Source organism: Nesoenas mayeri, assembly GCF_963082525.1.
Source record: "Nesoenas mayeri genome assembly, chromosome: 4".
Lineage (NCBI taxonomy): Eukaryota > Metazoa > Chordata > Aves > Columbiformes > Columbidae > Nesoenas > Nesoenas mayeri.
The window spans coordinates 63,916,059-63,934,534 of NC_137540.1; the positions used below are offsets into that span (position 1 = coordinate 63,916,059).

At 39.7% G+C, this 18,476-nt stretch overlaps 1 protein-coding gene across 2 annotated transcripts in view; it reads right to left on the reverse strand.

Annotated features, from left to right (window-relative positions):
• The window catches only part of STX18 (syntaxin 18), a 67,438-nt gene extending 49,827 nt beyond the window's left edge, over nucleotides 1–17,611 (reverse strand). The window contains exon 1 of one of the 2 annotated variants that reach the window (XM_080344256.1): nucleotides 17,413–17,611. In XM_080344256.1, the coding sequence (XP_080200382.1) occupies nucleotides 17,413–17,574 (162 nt within the window). In that variant the 5' untranslated portion in view covers nucleotides 17,575–17,611. The remainder of the gene's footprint in view (nucleotides 1–17,412) is intronic. The other variant, XM_080344255.1, reaches the window with a different exon arrangement.
• Between the last annotated feature and the right edge of the window lie 865 nt (nucleotides 17,612–18,476).

The window sequence follows — 18,476 nt, forward strand, 5'->3', positions numbered from 1 at the left end:
ATAAAATATAGAGACAAAATACATTCAGAATAATCAAAGCAATCTCTTGGGCCTCTCAGCGATAGAGTTATGCAACATTCCATTGGATCATTTTTTTTCTCAAGTGTTACAAGGAAAACCAATTATACATCAAAAGATTCCTGCTTGTCACATCAAATTTACTACTCATTGGAACAGTATGACTTACTCGCTAAATACATGTTGACTTGGAAGTCATAATGAACCGCATTCTTAACTAATTACAGCAACTGCTAAAAAATACTGATTACTATAAAGAATCAGTACGTTAAACTAAACGCACCAATTACCACAGCCTTCACTTGCCAAAAGACGCCATTATGGCACAATTAGAAGTCAAAAATACAGTGTTTATTCTGTCCTTAACCATTGCTCCTCCACTGCTACTCAAGAGACAGGAAACACACTATTGTAACAACATAAGTCTTGCACCCTACAAACCACACACATCTTTATCGCAAAGAACACTTTTCAAGTGAAGGTTGCACACGAACCATCATATAAGGAATGAGAACATCATGTTGGCAATGTTATTTTGTCAGAAGGTGAATGCAGCACAGGATACTTCTCAACAAGATGTATATTATGTGGTTTGTTTCATTTGTGGGATAACATCAAAAGATGCCTGGGCTTCAACTTGGCAGTCACAGGGATAACCCGTACTAGCTGCTACTACCTGTAGCTGTGTAAGTATTCTTTAACAATGTCTGTATGGCTGAATGGATAGTCTGTTTGCTCTAACTGAAATAAATTAACACAATAGTAGAAAATCTATTTTCAGCACAGTTCCTAGTGTGGGTCAACTCCTGGCAATATTGTAGTCAGGTTGGTTTGGGGTTCCTCTTTCTAAAAGAGCAAATCTGAACATCTGGTTAACCCACTTTCCTTACATTTAAAATTACTTATCCAGTAAACTCTTAGGACTTGATGTCATTTTATTGACTTCACTGGGATAAAAATGTAGTCATAAACACTAGGTCAAAAAACAAAACCTTCGTGATCTAGCAACTAGGTAGCAAAAGTAAAGCCTTTAAAAACTATCAAATGAAGCTAAAAATAAAATTAGATAAAAATTCAAGTTTTAGACTGTGGTCAATTGAGGTCTAGACAAAACCCTGTGTTTGTTCACTGCCTAGTCTCCAGTCTGCTCCAAGTTTGAAAAGGTAATTGAACTCAGTCTATAATTACTGGATTAGATGCAGATGGGCCCTGTACATTTCAGGGAGGAAAGAACTGTTTTGATTCATTTTATGATTGCCTGTAAGGTCAAACTTTTCAAAATGTACTTTCATCTGTTAAATGGTTTCTCAAAGTCCCAGGGGGACATCTTCAATAACTGATGTTTTAAGCAATTTGAGTCTATCAGATTCGAGCCTTTGAATGTAATACACTGTCCATTTTCTAGAATTATAAATGTGCATGTAGGTTAATTGCTACAACTCTTACATGTTTTCAAAACTACATTTTTCTGAAAAATTGCAATTTTTACCCAACAATAGTCATGCATAGATATTTGTAGAACTTTTTTAGTTTAGCACACAGAGTATCTTTGGAAATACAAATAAATATCACAAGTTAGAAATGTTCTTACTTGTAATTTCTTCCAATTTGCCAGAAGTTTCTGAGAATGCTCTCTTAGGATCCAATTCCACAATGTATGAATAGTCCAAATGAATTCAGCTCACTTCTTACAAACCAAAAAGGTGAAGAACATACCTTTATAAAAAAATCCCCAAAAGCACTCGAGAAGACTTCGTTGTCAGCAACGCCTTCATCGTCACTCTCATTCACAAGATAAAACGTGGAACAATAAGCTTTAAACTTTCACTCCGCTAAGAACTTTTTGCAAAATATTTTCTTCAGTTAAATCAACCATAACTCTGTAGCCTGTTTCAGTACAGCCATGTTCTAATCTTTCATCTTAAATGTCTTGCTTAGATACAAGTTTAAATGCTCCACAAAGGAGCTCCACTAGCTCTGCTGTCAGTTTGGGACTCTCAGAGCTACCCTAATAGCAATTTAAAGCAGAAAACGCACCATGCCATCAGAAGGCAATATAACAGTTCGATTCATTTTAAAAGAGGTAGGAAACTTAATTCCAAACAACTTACTATTCAATAGTTTCAGTTTATTTGCATTACAACTACCTTCTTGCTTATAAAATTCCAAGAAGGCGGTATTTTTTGCTACAACATACATTTGTGTTTAATCAACAACAATATCTCACTTGCAACAGCCTCAGTGAAACAGTTATCTTTGTAAGATCAGACACCTACAGAGTTGTTCTGCCAGAGATTTAGTATTTAAGCACCTGTAATAAGGATAATAGGAAATATGTTAATATAACCTACTTCTGTCTCCAGGCGTGCTAATGAAAGAGGCTTAAGAGCATAGCAAGTTATCTCATGTAATGTCTATGATTAACGTTTTCTTCATATTATTTCAAAGTCCTCCACATAAGGGACAAAACCTGAAGTCAGAACCAACCGCTACAAAGCCCCAGCAGAAAGACGCATGATAATAACAGAGTTATTTGTGTGTCTGCTCAGAGAGAAGATTGCGCCCATCATCATCAGGCTGTGCAGAATTCCCACAACTTACATGTCTCACTGAAAGAAGAAACTTCTTCCCCTGTATTTTACAAACTGATTGATACAAATCAGTTTATTCAAAACAGTTCTATCCATAAAATGCCTGCAAACAAACGACGGGTTTTTGTAATAGTAGCTCTTTTTTAAACGTGAAGGCATCAGTAAAAACCACATAGAAACAAACAAAAAAAGTCTTTGAAGTAAACTTCTGATTCTTATTAGTGTCAAAAACAAGCACACAAATGGGCTCAAAAGATAAAATCCATGTAATATTTGCATTATCCTCCTTCCCCCATCTCTAATGGATGCTTTTCAATGTATTTCTTTAAAACTGGAATAATAGTCATACCGGAATTTTCATAGGGTACATACATTTATTTCAATAAAATAAGTCTCAAACTTTGTCATATAGAGAAGGCTTCTTTTCACTCATTGTAAACAACAACAAAATCCTACAAAAAATGTACATGCCTTATTCCCTACAAAATAAAATTACAATAAGTATTTCAAGTGTATTGTATGAACCCACAAACCACTCCTGAAACTGCTGTAATTTTTCAGACAATAAATTCTGAATCCATGGTAAATAAATAGCCAGACCACAGCACCATGTATTCTCTCTGCCACAACAAAGAAGAAAATAAATATAAGAAGTTACATTTTAGACTAACTAACTCTTTCATATTTTTTCTTCTCCTTCACATTTTGATTACCTCACAGATGTATTTTCCTGTATTTGCTGTATACTCCAATACATCATATTCAAAACCATATGAAATATACGAAACAGTATTTGAGCTCTCGTAAGTATTGGCCATCTATACTTCAATGGATTCCACAATGAGCTAAAAATCTTAGGAACTGGAAACATAATCATTAAGAGAAATAAAGTATATTCTTACAATAAGGTAGTCTTGCTCACATTATAGTGTATCATTCTGTCTTTAAACAATTCTTTAAACAAAGAAAGACGATATCCAATTCATACACATGAAACTGATTTGGTATGAAAACTACAGAAATGTACTATTTTTTAATCCATTAATATTTCACACTGGTGAATGCTCCTTTATTATTTAAACTAAAAAATCATTTAACTTTCTACATACAGAAAAAAAAATCATAAAAAAGAGGCTACTTATTTGCAGTTAGTTACTTCTGTAGCAGATAACTAGATTAAGCACCCTGTTAACTCTAATATAGTTATTTTATCTCTAGAAATACTTTAACACGATGTTTCCTGTAAGTTCATTTATTATTAAAAATGAAGACAGAACATTCATACAACTTGCACAGTTTAATGTCAGACTGATCAGAATCACACGTCACTGGAGCAGTAGTCTGGGATTTGGGAAACCAGTACCCAGTTCTTTGCTTTGGTACGAACCAGTGTCCCACATGTGAAAAGGAATTCCTGAGCCATCCCCAAGCATTAACTCCTGCATTACTTGGTGACTATTGTATGTATTTTGCAATACGTGCACTTGACTTTGAGATTTCAAAGGATGCAGAATCCACCAAATCAAGGGTTGCCCGAACTGCACTACAAATAACGTACACTTTTTTCAGCACTGTATCTTATTTTTGCCTTTTCACAGGAGACTTCTCATGATCATGTCCCCTAACAAAATAGGATGAGCAAATTTCTCACCACAAAGTAGATTTTTCAGACTTCAGATCATTTTTGTATCTCCCTTCTGTAAAAACCAAAACAAAACAACCTCCTATCACCACCACCACCGTATTTCTGAAAAAGACTGACATCAGTACTGGACACAACATTTCGTCTATACTCTCTATATACTGCTATACTCTTTTCCTTTAATTCATATTTCCCTCCATGTTTCACTAAACTTACATCTTTTAAAAACTTACATTTCCTTATATTTGAGTCCATGGGCCATACGGACTAAGAGCCAAAGAGACCAAATTACGCCCTGCCATATCTAAAAGGGAATCGATAAATGCCCTGCTTACACATGCAAAGGTAATATCACGCCCAAGAATATTTGCACACACGTCATAATTTTTCTACATCGTTGAATGACCCATGCCTCAATTTAAGCCTACATAAAGAAACCCTTTCCCTTGAATATCACAGCAGAAATTACATTATACATCACACTGCCGACCTGAATCGGCCCTAAATAAATAACATATAACAAAAACAACTGAAGAAAGGAGAATTTTAAATTAATAAAAAATTTGTAGCTGTCACTTGAAAACGGGTATGAAACAAGGTTGTGAAAGAATATCCCAAGAACATGCACATCTGTTTAATATTACAAGCCAACGGTCAACATCCTAAGTGAAGTTTTAATTTAATATTTTTTCTTTCTTGATGTTTTACCTTTAGTCAATGCCTTGTGAGAGTATCAGTTTTCTATAAGAAACTGTTAAATATAAAGAAATGTTATTGTAGCATGTTTATAAAATCATAGTTCGAGAACCTTTTATTTTTCTAAAGCCTGACCACAACTTAATTATCTGCAGGACATTCCAAGCTCACAATTGCAAGCTCCAGTTCCCAAGCAATTTTAAGCAATATCTACTGTACAGGACATACAGTATTGCAAATACCACAACATGGTAGTGTTTCCAAAAGTCTGCATTAGAGCCTTTAGACATGGTTTTTATTTTCAATAAATATTTGCTTCCCTACTAATCAGTAAATGGTTTTCATCACTATTACATGTTTGTCTTTCACATGTCAGTTTGCTATCACCATTTATTTTTAACAAAAATGAACTAGTTATAAAAAAGACAGATATAATGCATAACATGCCTTATGTTATACAGAAAGTATCATGAGACTACAGAGAATCTTCCTCTGCAGTTCATACAATGTTTTGCTTCTTTTCCAGGAAAGAACAAGAGTAAAAACAATGAGGAAAAACCCCAAACCTTCTAATGTTTGAAAATGAGACGATAAGCTTGGCCAAAAACTCTCAAAGGGAAGCTGGAATTTCTTTAAGAAATCTCAAAATGCCTGTGAATGCAATTTTTTCTGCTTTGCAAGAACATCCATACTTCCTGAAAATGGGCAAGAAAAAAAAAAATCACATAATGTAATTACATCTGTATTTTACACACGTCAATCTGAAAACCAGCAGATGATACAACATTGCTAGAACCTTTCAGAATTCCAAAAGTATGCTTTTCCTCCTTAAAATACAGATGCTCTGTAGAACACCTTGGTTTTAACACATTGCTTACAAACCCCCTGGTCTTCCTGCCCCTTTAATCAACTGTCCCCTCCTCTGTGGACTGAGGAGAGAGCCCCCCAGAGCCAGGAGTCCCCCCACAGCCCCCCGCTCCCTTCTCACCAACCTGCCAGGCCTTGGGTGTGTGTATTGTCCCAGAAACCCCCCAAAGTCCTGCAGCAGGATCATTTCTGGTCTTCTAAAGAAAAATATCTATGCATCTCACCTGCACTGAACATGTGAGGACTTAGTTTCTTCTCCATTAAAAACAAACAAACCAACCAAACCAAAATCTGTGAACAACCATATCAGAATTGTAATTAGAATATTCTAGTACACTTACTGGAACTTCATTTTTTAATGAGTCACCAAGACTCCTCAACTGCAACCATAACATTTAACAGCTGCTGGATGTCCCAGGGAACCCCTGCTGACACTCACTCCAAACCCACTTCACACTTGCTGTTCAGCCCAGATGAGGAGAGGTGGGAAACACCAGTCAGTTGCATCTTGTACCACAGAAATAAAATACTCATTTTAGAATCACTGATATTCCATTCCATCCACATTCAAAACCATTTAAAAGTCAAACAGAAAAGGAAATACCCAGTGGGAAACATCAAGCAATCTATTAATAGTGGAAAAGCAACACTGAAAGGAAGCTGGATTATATTTGACTGTATCTGGCTTTTGTCTTGTTTGTTTGTTTTTGTAACACTGGACAATACCTATGGAAATAGATTTAAATTTGAGCAGATGCAGCAGATCTGCTTTTCTACTGCTCCCACCCTTCCCTCTAAAAGGGAAGGCAGAATCAGAATGAAAGTGTAAAAAGGGACAACAAACACCTTGAAGCTGATACCTGATCACTATAAAATGTCATTTTTTGGCAGACAGAAAGCTTTAACACACCACCCTGAAGTCAGGAAACTTTCATTTCCAATGCAGTTTCCATCGTTTAAAATTCAATGCAATTACATCACACTGTAATATTTTCAACATTAAAGAACATTTTCCCAAAATTGCTGGAAATTATTCATACCTCCAATTTTCACCCTGTAATTGCTTTCACTGCTGAAGCTATCATACCAGATTTTAATATTTGCCAGTCTGAAAAATATTTTCAAGCATAGTGGTCGGAAGTTTCGAAGACAGGGCATATAATTACATAATCTTTCGCTGTAAATTTATATCCTCTGTCTATGGTAGAATACACAAAAATGTAATGCACTCATTACCAAAAAATCACAACGAATCAGCTCAGCATTACAGCAATAACTAATCTGATGACCAAAACCAGTCTAAACCAGCAAAACAAGCATCACTACTACTCCTTGGAAGCAATGATTTGTTACTGATTTTTGTAAGAAGTTGCAAAATCTTTGTTTTGAAATAGCTGTTCCCTGAGATTAAGAGAGTTTAAACTTTTTCTTTGCTGATCACACATGTGAAGCAAAATTAGCATCCTAAAGTACAGTACCTTCCCATTTTGTTAATATTTCAATACACTTCAGAGTTCAAAGCAATTAGCATTGTAATTGTCACAGAGAAGAAAACTCCGTAGTGTAAGTCTAGATTCAACAGACTCTAACAAAAGCAGTACTTTTCAAATGCCCAAGATACAAGGAACATCTCTCTCTACCTAACTTAATAAGCATTGCTGCAGACTGAAAATGAGAACGGCGGGATGCCAGGAAGAGTCGTGGGTAAGTTCTTCTGTGGGCTACTGTCCACAAAATTCATCCCATTTTTTGAACAGAGGATGAAGGGAATCAGAATCTTGAAGTTACTAGCTTCTAGAGCCATTAGATTTATTTTAGACTCACTGCTAATATCTGGAAAAATAAATCCCAACAGTTAAATTTCTAATGAATCACATCAATATTCTTTTGGGCCTGCCTATTTATAAGTTCATTTCTGTCCCAAACAAGATATTATAGCTAAAAAAATAAAAATACAGAGCCCAAAGCTTCTAGTTAAGACAGTGTATAAAAATACTCAAAATAACGAGCTGTTCTTGCTCCAAAATCTTTGATAAAAACTCAGAGACACAGTAAAAAATATAACTGCATCAATTACATTCACTAACATGTAAGTATTAAGTTTCATTCTCGCTCTTCCTTCTACCATTTCCCTTCCTTTCAGCCCAATCTAGATGTATTCCACCATAACCTCCACATAATTTCCTGGTATTCATTCTTTTCTTTTGTACCCATATTTCCACCTCATGTTAGACTGTCTGTTCTCCAGCCTACACCATTCTATTTTCTTCCAGCTAAGCTGGATTGCTTTCTGTTGCCTTTCTCTTTCACTGTGTCTTTCCAGCTTTTCAGATGCCCCAGGACGCACTGCCCTGCCCCTGGCCAGCCTTTCTCCTTCAGACCTCTTGCTAATGTTACCTATGTTTGAGAAAAGGAGGCTACATATGATAAATCTCAGCTTACTTCCATAGGCACTACAAACTCCCATAAATTTTACCCTTATTTGTGGCAAGATGACAAATCAAGAACTCAGAGGAGGTATCAGTTAAATGGACAATCACAGGCGGAAAAAGGTTTGTAGTGACCAGCCGCATGATATAACAATTCTTCTAACAACAGTAAGTCAGGAAAGAACCTCCCACAACCAACATGGGAGGAGGTGAGGTCAAGGCGAAGACAATGTCCTCAGCTGCAGCCGGAGATACTTTTGGACTCCTCAGCACCACATGAGGTCCAGTTAGTCAAAACAAAACTAACATGCAACTAAGGAAAGTTGCCTCCCATGCCAACTTCCAATCCCACTGTTCAGTTATATCAAAAAATAATTCCCATGAAGTTCAGAATGTACTCAGAAACAAACAAACAAAGCAGGGGGGGACAGTGACAGACATCTGCACACGCATTTCCCAAAATATAAGAGTTTATAATTCCTTCCCAGGGCCAACCTACACCCTCACCACCGATACTAAACTGAGTTTTGCTAAAACCAGAATCATCACATGGGGAACATTAGTGATTTGGCATTTAATCCTATTGCATCAAACAAGGTCAGCATTTCATCCAAAAAATATTTCAAAAAAATTTAAAAAACCCCACTTTCCTCTGCTATTTCCTTAACCAGCTTTTTATGTGTTTCTCCTCTACTAATTAAAACTATCAGCTTCTTCCCCTTCCATCTCCCAGGCTAAATTTCTTCTCTAACAAGGATGAAGGAAATGAGAGGTAAAACCAATAAATGCTCATAATAAAAACCTAACATTAACCATAATTTGCAAATGGGAAGATATAAATCTGAAATATTAGAAAGCAGTATACTGTAACTCTCCATTTGAAAAAGTATAATTCAGAATCATACTTTCCTGCCTAAAAAAAGGGAGAGGAAAACCCATGTGTGCGTAAATGAGTATAAAACGCAGCATGATCAGTGAACTCTGAGGAAAAAAGTGACTGTTCATAACTGTGCAAGGGAGAAGTCAGAATTAATTCTAATGACCTCAGCTATGGGTCCAATTTATTAGAATTTACCTCCCATTAAAAGTTAAGAAGTGAACTGAAATATCACTTGCTGTCCAAAATTTGGCACAGTCATTAATTTCTAATAAAGCCCATAATTGGCTATACCATAAGCAGTATATATTTCCTTTGTATCCAAATACTCTCTCATGGGAGTCATTCTCATGGAATAATTAGAGTCAACATGATCACATAAACTAACCTTACTAAATCAGGTTAGAAATTTTTTTGAGTATAAAACCAAAACAATTAAAGCATGGCATTTTAAGCATTTTTGGCCCTCTTCCTCACAGCACTGGTCAGCATCAGCCATTCAGCCTCAGAGAAGCAGTTCACTACGTGACCATGCAGTCTGTGATGCACTATCCGTGCTCTGCCATGGACTTTAATGGGACCACTCTCAGATATGGAAGTTTTCAGGATTAAGACCCATTCAGTTCTACTCTCAATCTGGCAAATACATGTCCCACCCTACAAAAAGTTAATATAGAAAGCTGGTTATTTCATTATTTTTGATACTTCTCAGTCTTTTAAAAGGCTTAGATGTAATTTGATACATACTGCAGACACCAACCTGAACTTGACCCAGAACTAGCAGCATAATAATTGTCGTATTTCAATAAAATGTTTAATACGTGGCATTTTTATTTTCATATACTTTTTACTTTTAGGACAGAGATGGTGTTACTCCCTGCATCGGCAGATTGGTACCTGCCTACCACAGAAGCTATTATATATCCAAAAGCAGGCAGGAAAAGCCTGTGGACCTCCCTGTCTGCAAGCCAAATCTTTTTTCTTATGATACTAAAATGGTATTAAGCACAAGGGATCTTTGTTTGAAGTCTAGATCTACTTATCCCCTAACCCACTGAGGGTGCAGATTTGTCTTTCTCTGTTAGTGCCATGTACTAGCTAAGGATTATGTACTGTAACCAGATCCATGACACAATTTCAGTGGCTGAATTTTATTCTTGGTACCTCTTCAAACAATCCTGAACAGTCTGAATGGGATCAGAAAGTCTGTATGTTTAAAAATGCTCACTTTTAATTGTGCTATGTCAACACTTCCGCTATTCAAGGTGGTCCTATATGGTCAATCTGGGCAACCAGCTGCTCGTTTGAGCATTCCCGTGCTTTTTTAGGCTTTATTAATGCAGTGACAGTGGCAAAGATTAAGCCATTGTAAGCACCATATAGAAATACCCACCCCTTTTTTCTTCTATCAGAACACTCTGAATACCAAAGTGTGCAAAGATGCACAGGAAGATCCCATGTTTGGGCCCAAGGATAAAACATCAGCTTCCCATCTCTTCTAATAGCAATGCTGCATTCAAACAATGAGACATGTTAGACTTACGCAGGTATCCATGAAAAGTCTGTTTCACTCAGAGTATGAAAAATTAACGAACAGCCAAAACCAAAACAAACAAAAGAAAACACAAAAAAAACCCCAACCCAAACCAAAACCAACCAACCAACCAAAACCTACCACAAACGAAACAAGCCACCACTAATCTATGTGTAGCCAGAGCAGTACACTATGAGAGTCAGGTAGTCTTGTAACTAAAAGGTTATCTCAATTTATATTCAATGTTGTTTGCTCTTGCTTTCACAAGAACTAGCTTTGGAGGCAACTTTTATGTGAGGATTTTTTCCTCCTCATTACATATTTGTACAGAGCAGCCGAACACACTCTTGATGTGAATACTGACCTATCGCACCAATTTTTTTGAAGAATCAGTGAATCATCCTACAGAATCCATACACAAAAGTTATATGAGTGACAGATGTTGTAGCCTCATGAATCTAGCATCCTTATGCGTTCAACAGCTTCAAACAGACATTTGCTAATTCTGAAATTTTGCATTTAAAGACTGAGAAACATTTACTCTTTCAAATTTTCCATTCTCAAGGATATGTTTTCAGATATGTCTGGTATAGCTTTTGAAGAATTCATGGTCCAGCATTTCTTTTTAGCTTTCTGCAAAAACCTTAAAGAAGATAATCCCTCTAGCAAAACACAAAATTTCATTTGTGGCTGCAGTCAAGCCCACCATGAAATTCTGCCTGACCATTAATTTATCTTTATTTCTGTTAATACACTATATCAGCCCTGATTCCATTTCTCCAACACATATCAAACAGTCAAAAAGTTCTCATTCTGTCCATATTTTCAAACAACTAAGAAAAAAGCTTATCTGATAGATGATATTTCCAAGAGCTCATATTTGCCATGAACAAAAGTAACACAAAAGGCTTAAATAGTGACATTTCCTAAGAGTGTCCTGAAACAGAAGTGCCAAACACCTTCCAAAATTGACAATCTTTCAAAACATTCCAAACTGCAGTCTTAAGACCATGCTAAAGCTGTGAATAAGTGTCACATAAAGTTGGCCTGTGCTATATCTTAACTGCTTAGGTTTGTTTCTTAGCACTTCATTCAAACCCATTCTTTAACATTCAATGCTTTTGCTGTAACCCTTAAAATTCTCCCATCACTTAGCACATTAACTCAGCTTAACCTCAAATGTGATACCATACCAAGGAACTACATAAGCCTGTAAAAGTCTGATGAAATGCAAACTTTTAATATCCTAGCATATTAAATTTTAAATAGCCCATCACTGTAAAAGTATGAGGACAAAAACAAAAAAAAAATCAAACAAACAAACCCAAACTGCTGCTTTTGTTTTAGTTCACCAAAAAGCACTAACATACACATAATGAATTCTTAGTCTCTTATAAATTGAAAGCAATGGGAAAATCTGTCACTGTTATCGTAGCTTTCTTGTAAGGAATCCCTCAGCAATCATTTCTTACCTGCTTCTAGTCAATATGTAACTAGTAAAAAGGTGGAGAGACACAAGAAACATTCACCATTAGCATTAGTTACCTTTCATTACATATCAGGCAATCCACTGGTTGTGCAATACAGCTGACAGACAAAAAAACCCCATACAAACAAAAATCAAAACAAACAAAAAAATCCCAAACCAAAACAAACAAATGAAACAAACAAACAAAAAACCCCACAACCAGACCAAATAAACAATGGATCAATGCTGGGACAAAGAAAACCCTTTCAAAAGTTCATGGCCATAACAGTCGCCCTTGATTTAGAAGAGCATCCATAGGCAAACGGATCAGTTTTGTCACAGGTTAACAATATCACCAAGAACAGCAGCCTCTGCAACTAACATTACGCTGCTTTTAGATAACCTCGGAATATCCTTGTGTTACCCACTTAGTCTCAAACACAAAAACCTTCATCAGCTCCCCACAGACAGCATACCTGAGCATAAACCAGTCAGTTTTCAAAAAATACAAATTAGCACAAAATGCTGAAGTATTTTTTGTGACTAACAATACCAAGAGAATACAAAAAGTATCCACCCATCTCTACACTGGTTTCCCCACACAATATTGGTACAAATCACAGCTCTAATATTGTACATTCTCTGTGCCTACTTCAGTCCACCTAAAAAATCCTGTTATGTTTGAAAATGTAAAACAGGACTTTATAACTATGTCTCCCAGGTGCAATGACACCTTACAATAAATACAGAAGCCCACTGTGCAGACACATAACTTTCTTAGGAAAGAAAAATGAAATTCAAAAGAAAATAAGGAACAACTTCGCCAACTTCTCCAGATACTAAGCATCTTCCGTCTTCCCTCTTAAACACCACTTAGAGTCTGTCTATGAAATAGACCAGAAAAAGAAGTAAACATTCTGACAGCCCTCAGATCCTACAGCAAAACTCATTGTCCTTTGGGGGAAAAAGGAGGAAGAAATTAACTATGTACAACAGTTACATCAGTTAACACAGTTCCACCAAGTGCTCAAACACATTAATAATGCAACACAGAACGTCCCTGTGATGGGTTAGAAAGGAGAACCCTGTCCCTACAGCTGTGCAGCCACCCCAGGCTGGGCTGAGGACCCTCTCTGCTGCACATCTGGACTAGGGCTGGCTGCTGCTCCTGCAGACAAAGTAGAGTCGGCACAGTTCTACCTGCCACAAGTGAGGGAAACCCACCCAGAATGTAACATTGAAAGGAGCAGGTCTGTGTACAGAGTCTACATACATACTTCATCATATTCACATTTGCATGACAAATGGAGATCTTCAACTAAGGACTCTGGGCTTGTCTAGTTTGAAGTAAACAAGGCTGATGTGCAACCTCATTGCTCTCTACAGCTTCCTGAGGAGGGGACGTGGAGAGGGAGGCATTGAATGGAAACGGTTCAAAGCTGCACCATGAGAGGTTCAGGCTGGACATTAGGAAGCATTTCTTTACCAAGAGGGTGGTAAGACTCTGGAACAGGCTTCCTAGAGAGGTGGTTTATGCCCCAAGCCTGTCAGTGTTTCAGAGGCATTTGGACAACGCCCTTCACAACACTTCTTTAACATTTGCTCAGACCTGAAATGCTCAGACAGTTGGACTGGATGGTCGTTGAAGGTCTTTCCCTTCCAACTGAAAATATTCTATCCTGAAAATAAATAAGGCATAAGGAAAGTGGTGACTAAATGTAGGTTATTCGGTGTCTTCACTGTTATCCTATATGGATTCCGACCAGTGTTTTTCATAAACATTTTTAAAGATGACACTAGTTAACCATTTCATATGTTCCTCAGATTAAACAATAAACAAAACCCCTGTCCATTGACATGGAAGAATTCACCAGCTTTGGGGGAGCTTTTTAAAGAAGACATGTGTTAAGGAACTAATGCATCCATCAAAAATTATATTTGCAAGCTAAGTTGCAAAGTCTTGGCAGAAGCAGCTAAATTTTCAATTGTGAGACTACAACAAAGTATTTAAAGGAGGGTTTGACACATACATAACCAAACCATATTTGGCTGAAACAAGCAATTAAAGTAATAATTTATTTTACTAGAAAGCTTATTCTTCTAGCTGCAGTTGCAGTGTTTTATCCTTACATTAAAATGGTGGACTCTGGTCTGGCAGGTTGTCTCACTGTCACAAACCTAACGGAGTTACATCAGCAGAGCAAAGCCAATCCACCTCATTCCTACTCATCGATCAGCATGTTGACAGAAATCATGTTCAGGCATGCTTCAGCAACACATTTTTAGCTTTGGCTTCTCCTCCAAAGTCATTGTTTACGCAAGTACCATTAATTAAACACACTCTCCCTCTGAGACCATTCAGTTCGTCCACTGTGGCATTAGATATTTACTTAACTTGAAGCTCTTGTAATTAAACAAGATACTTTTATCCACATCTTTGTCCTTCTTTCTGTTGCCTGGACGGTGCCTTGAGGAAACTCAGCAAGGACAAGGAGCTCAGAGAGAAGAACGGGGCCAGCATGAAATAACAGCTGTGAACAGGGGGACAAAAAGGACTAACGTAGGAGGAAAAGGACACAGCTACGACACACCATTGCTGCACAGGACCATGGCTGGGCAATGACAGTAAGATGAAGGTGAGGCTAGGCCTGAGTATGAATAGAACTTACAAAAGAAAACCAAAACTAGGAGGCAGCAAAAGCAAGAGAGCATTGATAATAAAAAGGGAAGAGAGAGAAAATACTAGGAAGGAAGAAGTGAGCGTGAGCCTAGTCCCAGGCTATAAATTCTTTGGAAAACAGATACTGGAGCCGAGAAGGATGAATCGAAGTGCATAGACAGTACTGGAGGAAATGGGGCAGAAGGTAAAAAGCTTCTGAGGGAATTAACAGAAGTCTGTGGCTGTAAGAGTATCTACAATGGAACATTAAACCCTCAGATTTCTTCTTGCTTCTTCTGCTACTGCAAATAACTGTGAAACACTTCGGTAAAGCATCCAAACACCACCTTGTTGTACTGGTTTGACTGAAAATGAGTTAAATTTTCCTTCATGCAGAGGGAAACCTTTCATTGTTTGAATTTAGTTTGAGAACAAGAAGATAACATTCCACGACAGAGTTGATGTTTTTGACTGCTGTAGTCTGAGAGCCAAGGATGTTCTGAGCTCTCTGCCCACAGCTGTGAGACAGCTGGAAAGGGCAGTATAGATGGGGCAGAGCTTGACTGACATTCAGACTGATTAATAAGAGCATTTCATCCCATTAGCATCATGCTTCATATTTAAGTAGACTCAGGATCTTCCAGCTAGGTTTGTTCAGAGCCAGGACAGAAACCTGTTTGGGTGAGTTCCATTGGGAAGTTTCTTTAGTTTGGCCTTTTGCCATCCTGCCATTAGCAGAGGCCTGTGGGCCTTTCTGCCTTTTTCTTTCTTCTCTCTCCAGGATCAGCTGTTCAGGAACAGGTGCTGCTTCCTGGAACTGGCTGCTCATTGCAGACGGAGTTTGTGAGGAATTGCATTGAGTATCTTTTATTTTATATTCCATGCCCATGTTTTATATATATGAGTTGTATGCATGCCATTTTGTTATATTATTAAACTATGTTTATCTCAATCTATGAGTTTCTCCCTTTCCTTTTGATTCTCTCTCCTTTTCCAGGGTGGGAGATGGGGGGAGTGAGCAAGCAGCTATCATGGTTATATTGCTAGCTCACATTAAACCGCAACACCCATGCTAAACCCTTGCAGGGTAACAACCTGCCCTCAGCATCAGACCAAAGGCCAGAGTTCTGAATGGCACATTTAAAATTTGCAGCCATGTTTATGACACAGATAAATGTCAACATGATGCCCTGTGACAAAATTTCACTTATTTTCATAATTCTAGGAATTTAGCACACAAATAGTGTTAAAATTTAAAAAGGCTGCCCTGTTCTGGGGTATGACTGAAGGAGACTATTCTCTCTAATACTGCAAAAATCAAACACCTTTAGTTAAAATCAGGAGATGCAGTAGAGGGAAAAAAGGTAGATCTCGTGCAAAGATCCTGAATGTAGTTTTATGGACTAGTCTGATCACTGCAGGTAGATCCTTACCATAGAACTAACAGTTGATGAGTCACTTAAATCAACTTTTTGTAATGATTAATAATTATATGTTCATTTAACAGGTGTCCAACTTGACACCCTTTGCTTTGGTCTCCAAGCAATCACTGAGCTACTGAATGTCAGTGTTAGAAACCACATTAGTTTTTAAGTACTTGCTTTCTGAACTGGGAAAGAGTACAATGAACACTGAAATGTGACATTAGTATCTGTGCTTGAAAACTAAGTTGTTCATAAGTTAGAAAATGATAGAACAAGGTTACTTGTGTATTGTTTGTTTAGTCCTAAACTTGCATGTGCATTCTGTAAGACTGTCTCCTCAGAGAGTGTACTGAGAAGTTCTTTAGTTTTTCAAAATACCGTCCAGTGCTTTATTAAACACATTATTCAAACCCTGCTTCAGTATCAGACTTTCTCCCCTGCCTTTTACTCAGTACGGAGCAAAATAACCTGCAACAAACTTGTTTTTACAGTACAACTGTGGACTGAGAACTGTTAACAATGCTGGTGTGCCTTCAGCTCTGTAATTCCTTAACTCCTCTGTGCTTGCCTTTTCAATTGTTCTGATTGCTTTTTTACATGCAATTTGTATAGAATTGGAACTTTACTGCCATACTGCGTGACAGAAAAAAAAAAAAATACTAAAGGCAGCATATACGGTGCAACATCAGAAACGCTTGTGCCCACGTCTGTCACGGAAGCGATCTCTGACGTGGCAAGTGGCGTGAGGCGACACCGTGTGAACGCACGCAAGACCACGGCACAGATTGACGGCAAGTCGGGTTTGCAGGATCAGAAGTCGCAGCCCTGGCAGGAAGGGCCGCAGCCAGCAGAGCCCCCGGGACGGGACGGCCCGGAGGGGGAACGCGGGCGACAGGCGGGCTCGGAGCTTTCCCCAGCCGCCACATCAGCCGCCGGGCCCCGGCTCTCACGCTGCGCTCCCACCCCCCCAGCCCACACCCGTGTGGGAAAGAGCTGCCCCGGGCTTGTTTGCGGGCGACGCCGGGGCCCGCTCGCTCGCCCCGGGCCCCCGGGGAGCGCTGGACACGGCGGCCGGCTCCGAGGCGGGGGTGAGGGGGCGGGCTGCCCGCGGCGGCGCCCGGGCGGAGCCGCTGTCGGGGCGCCGTGAAGCGCAGAGCGCCGGCGGGCCCGGCTGCCGCTCGTCCTCCCCCCTGGGTGCCGCACTCACCACCTCCCGGGCCCGGCTGGTGAAGTCGCTCTTGGAGCGGGCGGCGCTCCGCTTGAGCAGCTCATCCCTGGCGCTGTCCCCCGCCGCCACCCCCAGCGCCTTGTTGCGGGTCTTCACCGTCTTCACGCTGGCCTTGAACAGCAGGGTGATGTCCACCGCCATGGCGCCCGGCCCGGCCCGCCCCCTCCGCCGCCGGCCGGTGCCGCCGCGCACCCTTCCCCGCGCAACGCGGCCCCGCGCGGCACGTTCCGCCCTGCGCCCGCACGTTCTCCGCGCTCCCGGTTTAACTCATCGCCGCCGAGTGGCGGCGGGGCCGCGCTCCTCGTCAGCCTCCGCTGAGCCCGCGGCGGGGAGCGCGACTCCGAGCCCGGGCAGCCGGTGCTCGAGTACGGGAGAAGCGTCTGGGCTCCTGCCGCCGCCGCTCAGCTCGCGTCAGCTCGCGGGAGCGCCGGGACGGGGCCGTGCGCGGGTCCCTGCGCCCGCCTGCGGAATTAAAGTTGCGTTCCGATAAAACTTTGGCGTCTGGAGCACCCCGGTATGACGTCGTGGCAGGTGTCGCCAGGTGGTGCTGTTATGCGCAGTCACCCAAGTTTTTAGCTGGGCGACTTAGTAATGGAAAGACAGGTTAATTAGGTTTGATTAATACACGTCAGCAGATCCGCACCGAGATCTGGGATCAGCGCTGGCGTGAGATCCCCCCAGGAAATGGTCACTCGTGTATGTCCCCTGGTTACTTATCCCTGAGCTGTACGGTTGGAGCGACCTCGTCACACCTGTAACGTGCAGCAACGGGTCTTCCACTGGCCTGTGAACTCCTCTGATCTGCCATCCCACCCCGGGACGGTGTGACGCTGGTACCTGGGAGATGTATCACAGACACGTACGCTACAGTGTTGTTTGTAATATTAACTGGTCCTTGAAAAACCTTCGTTATTGAGGCAGCTTTTTTACCACATTCTGTGCCGTAGGCTAGCTACGTGAAATTACATGTCATGGATGGGAAAACTTGACCATATAAGTGATGGTGTTACGTACATATATATACATATATATATAATGTGCCA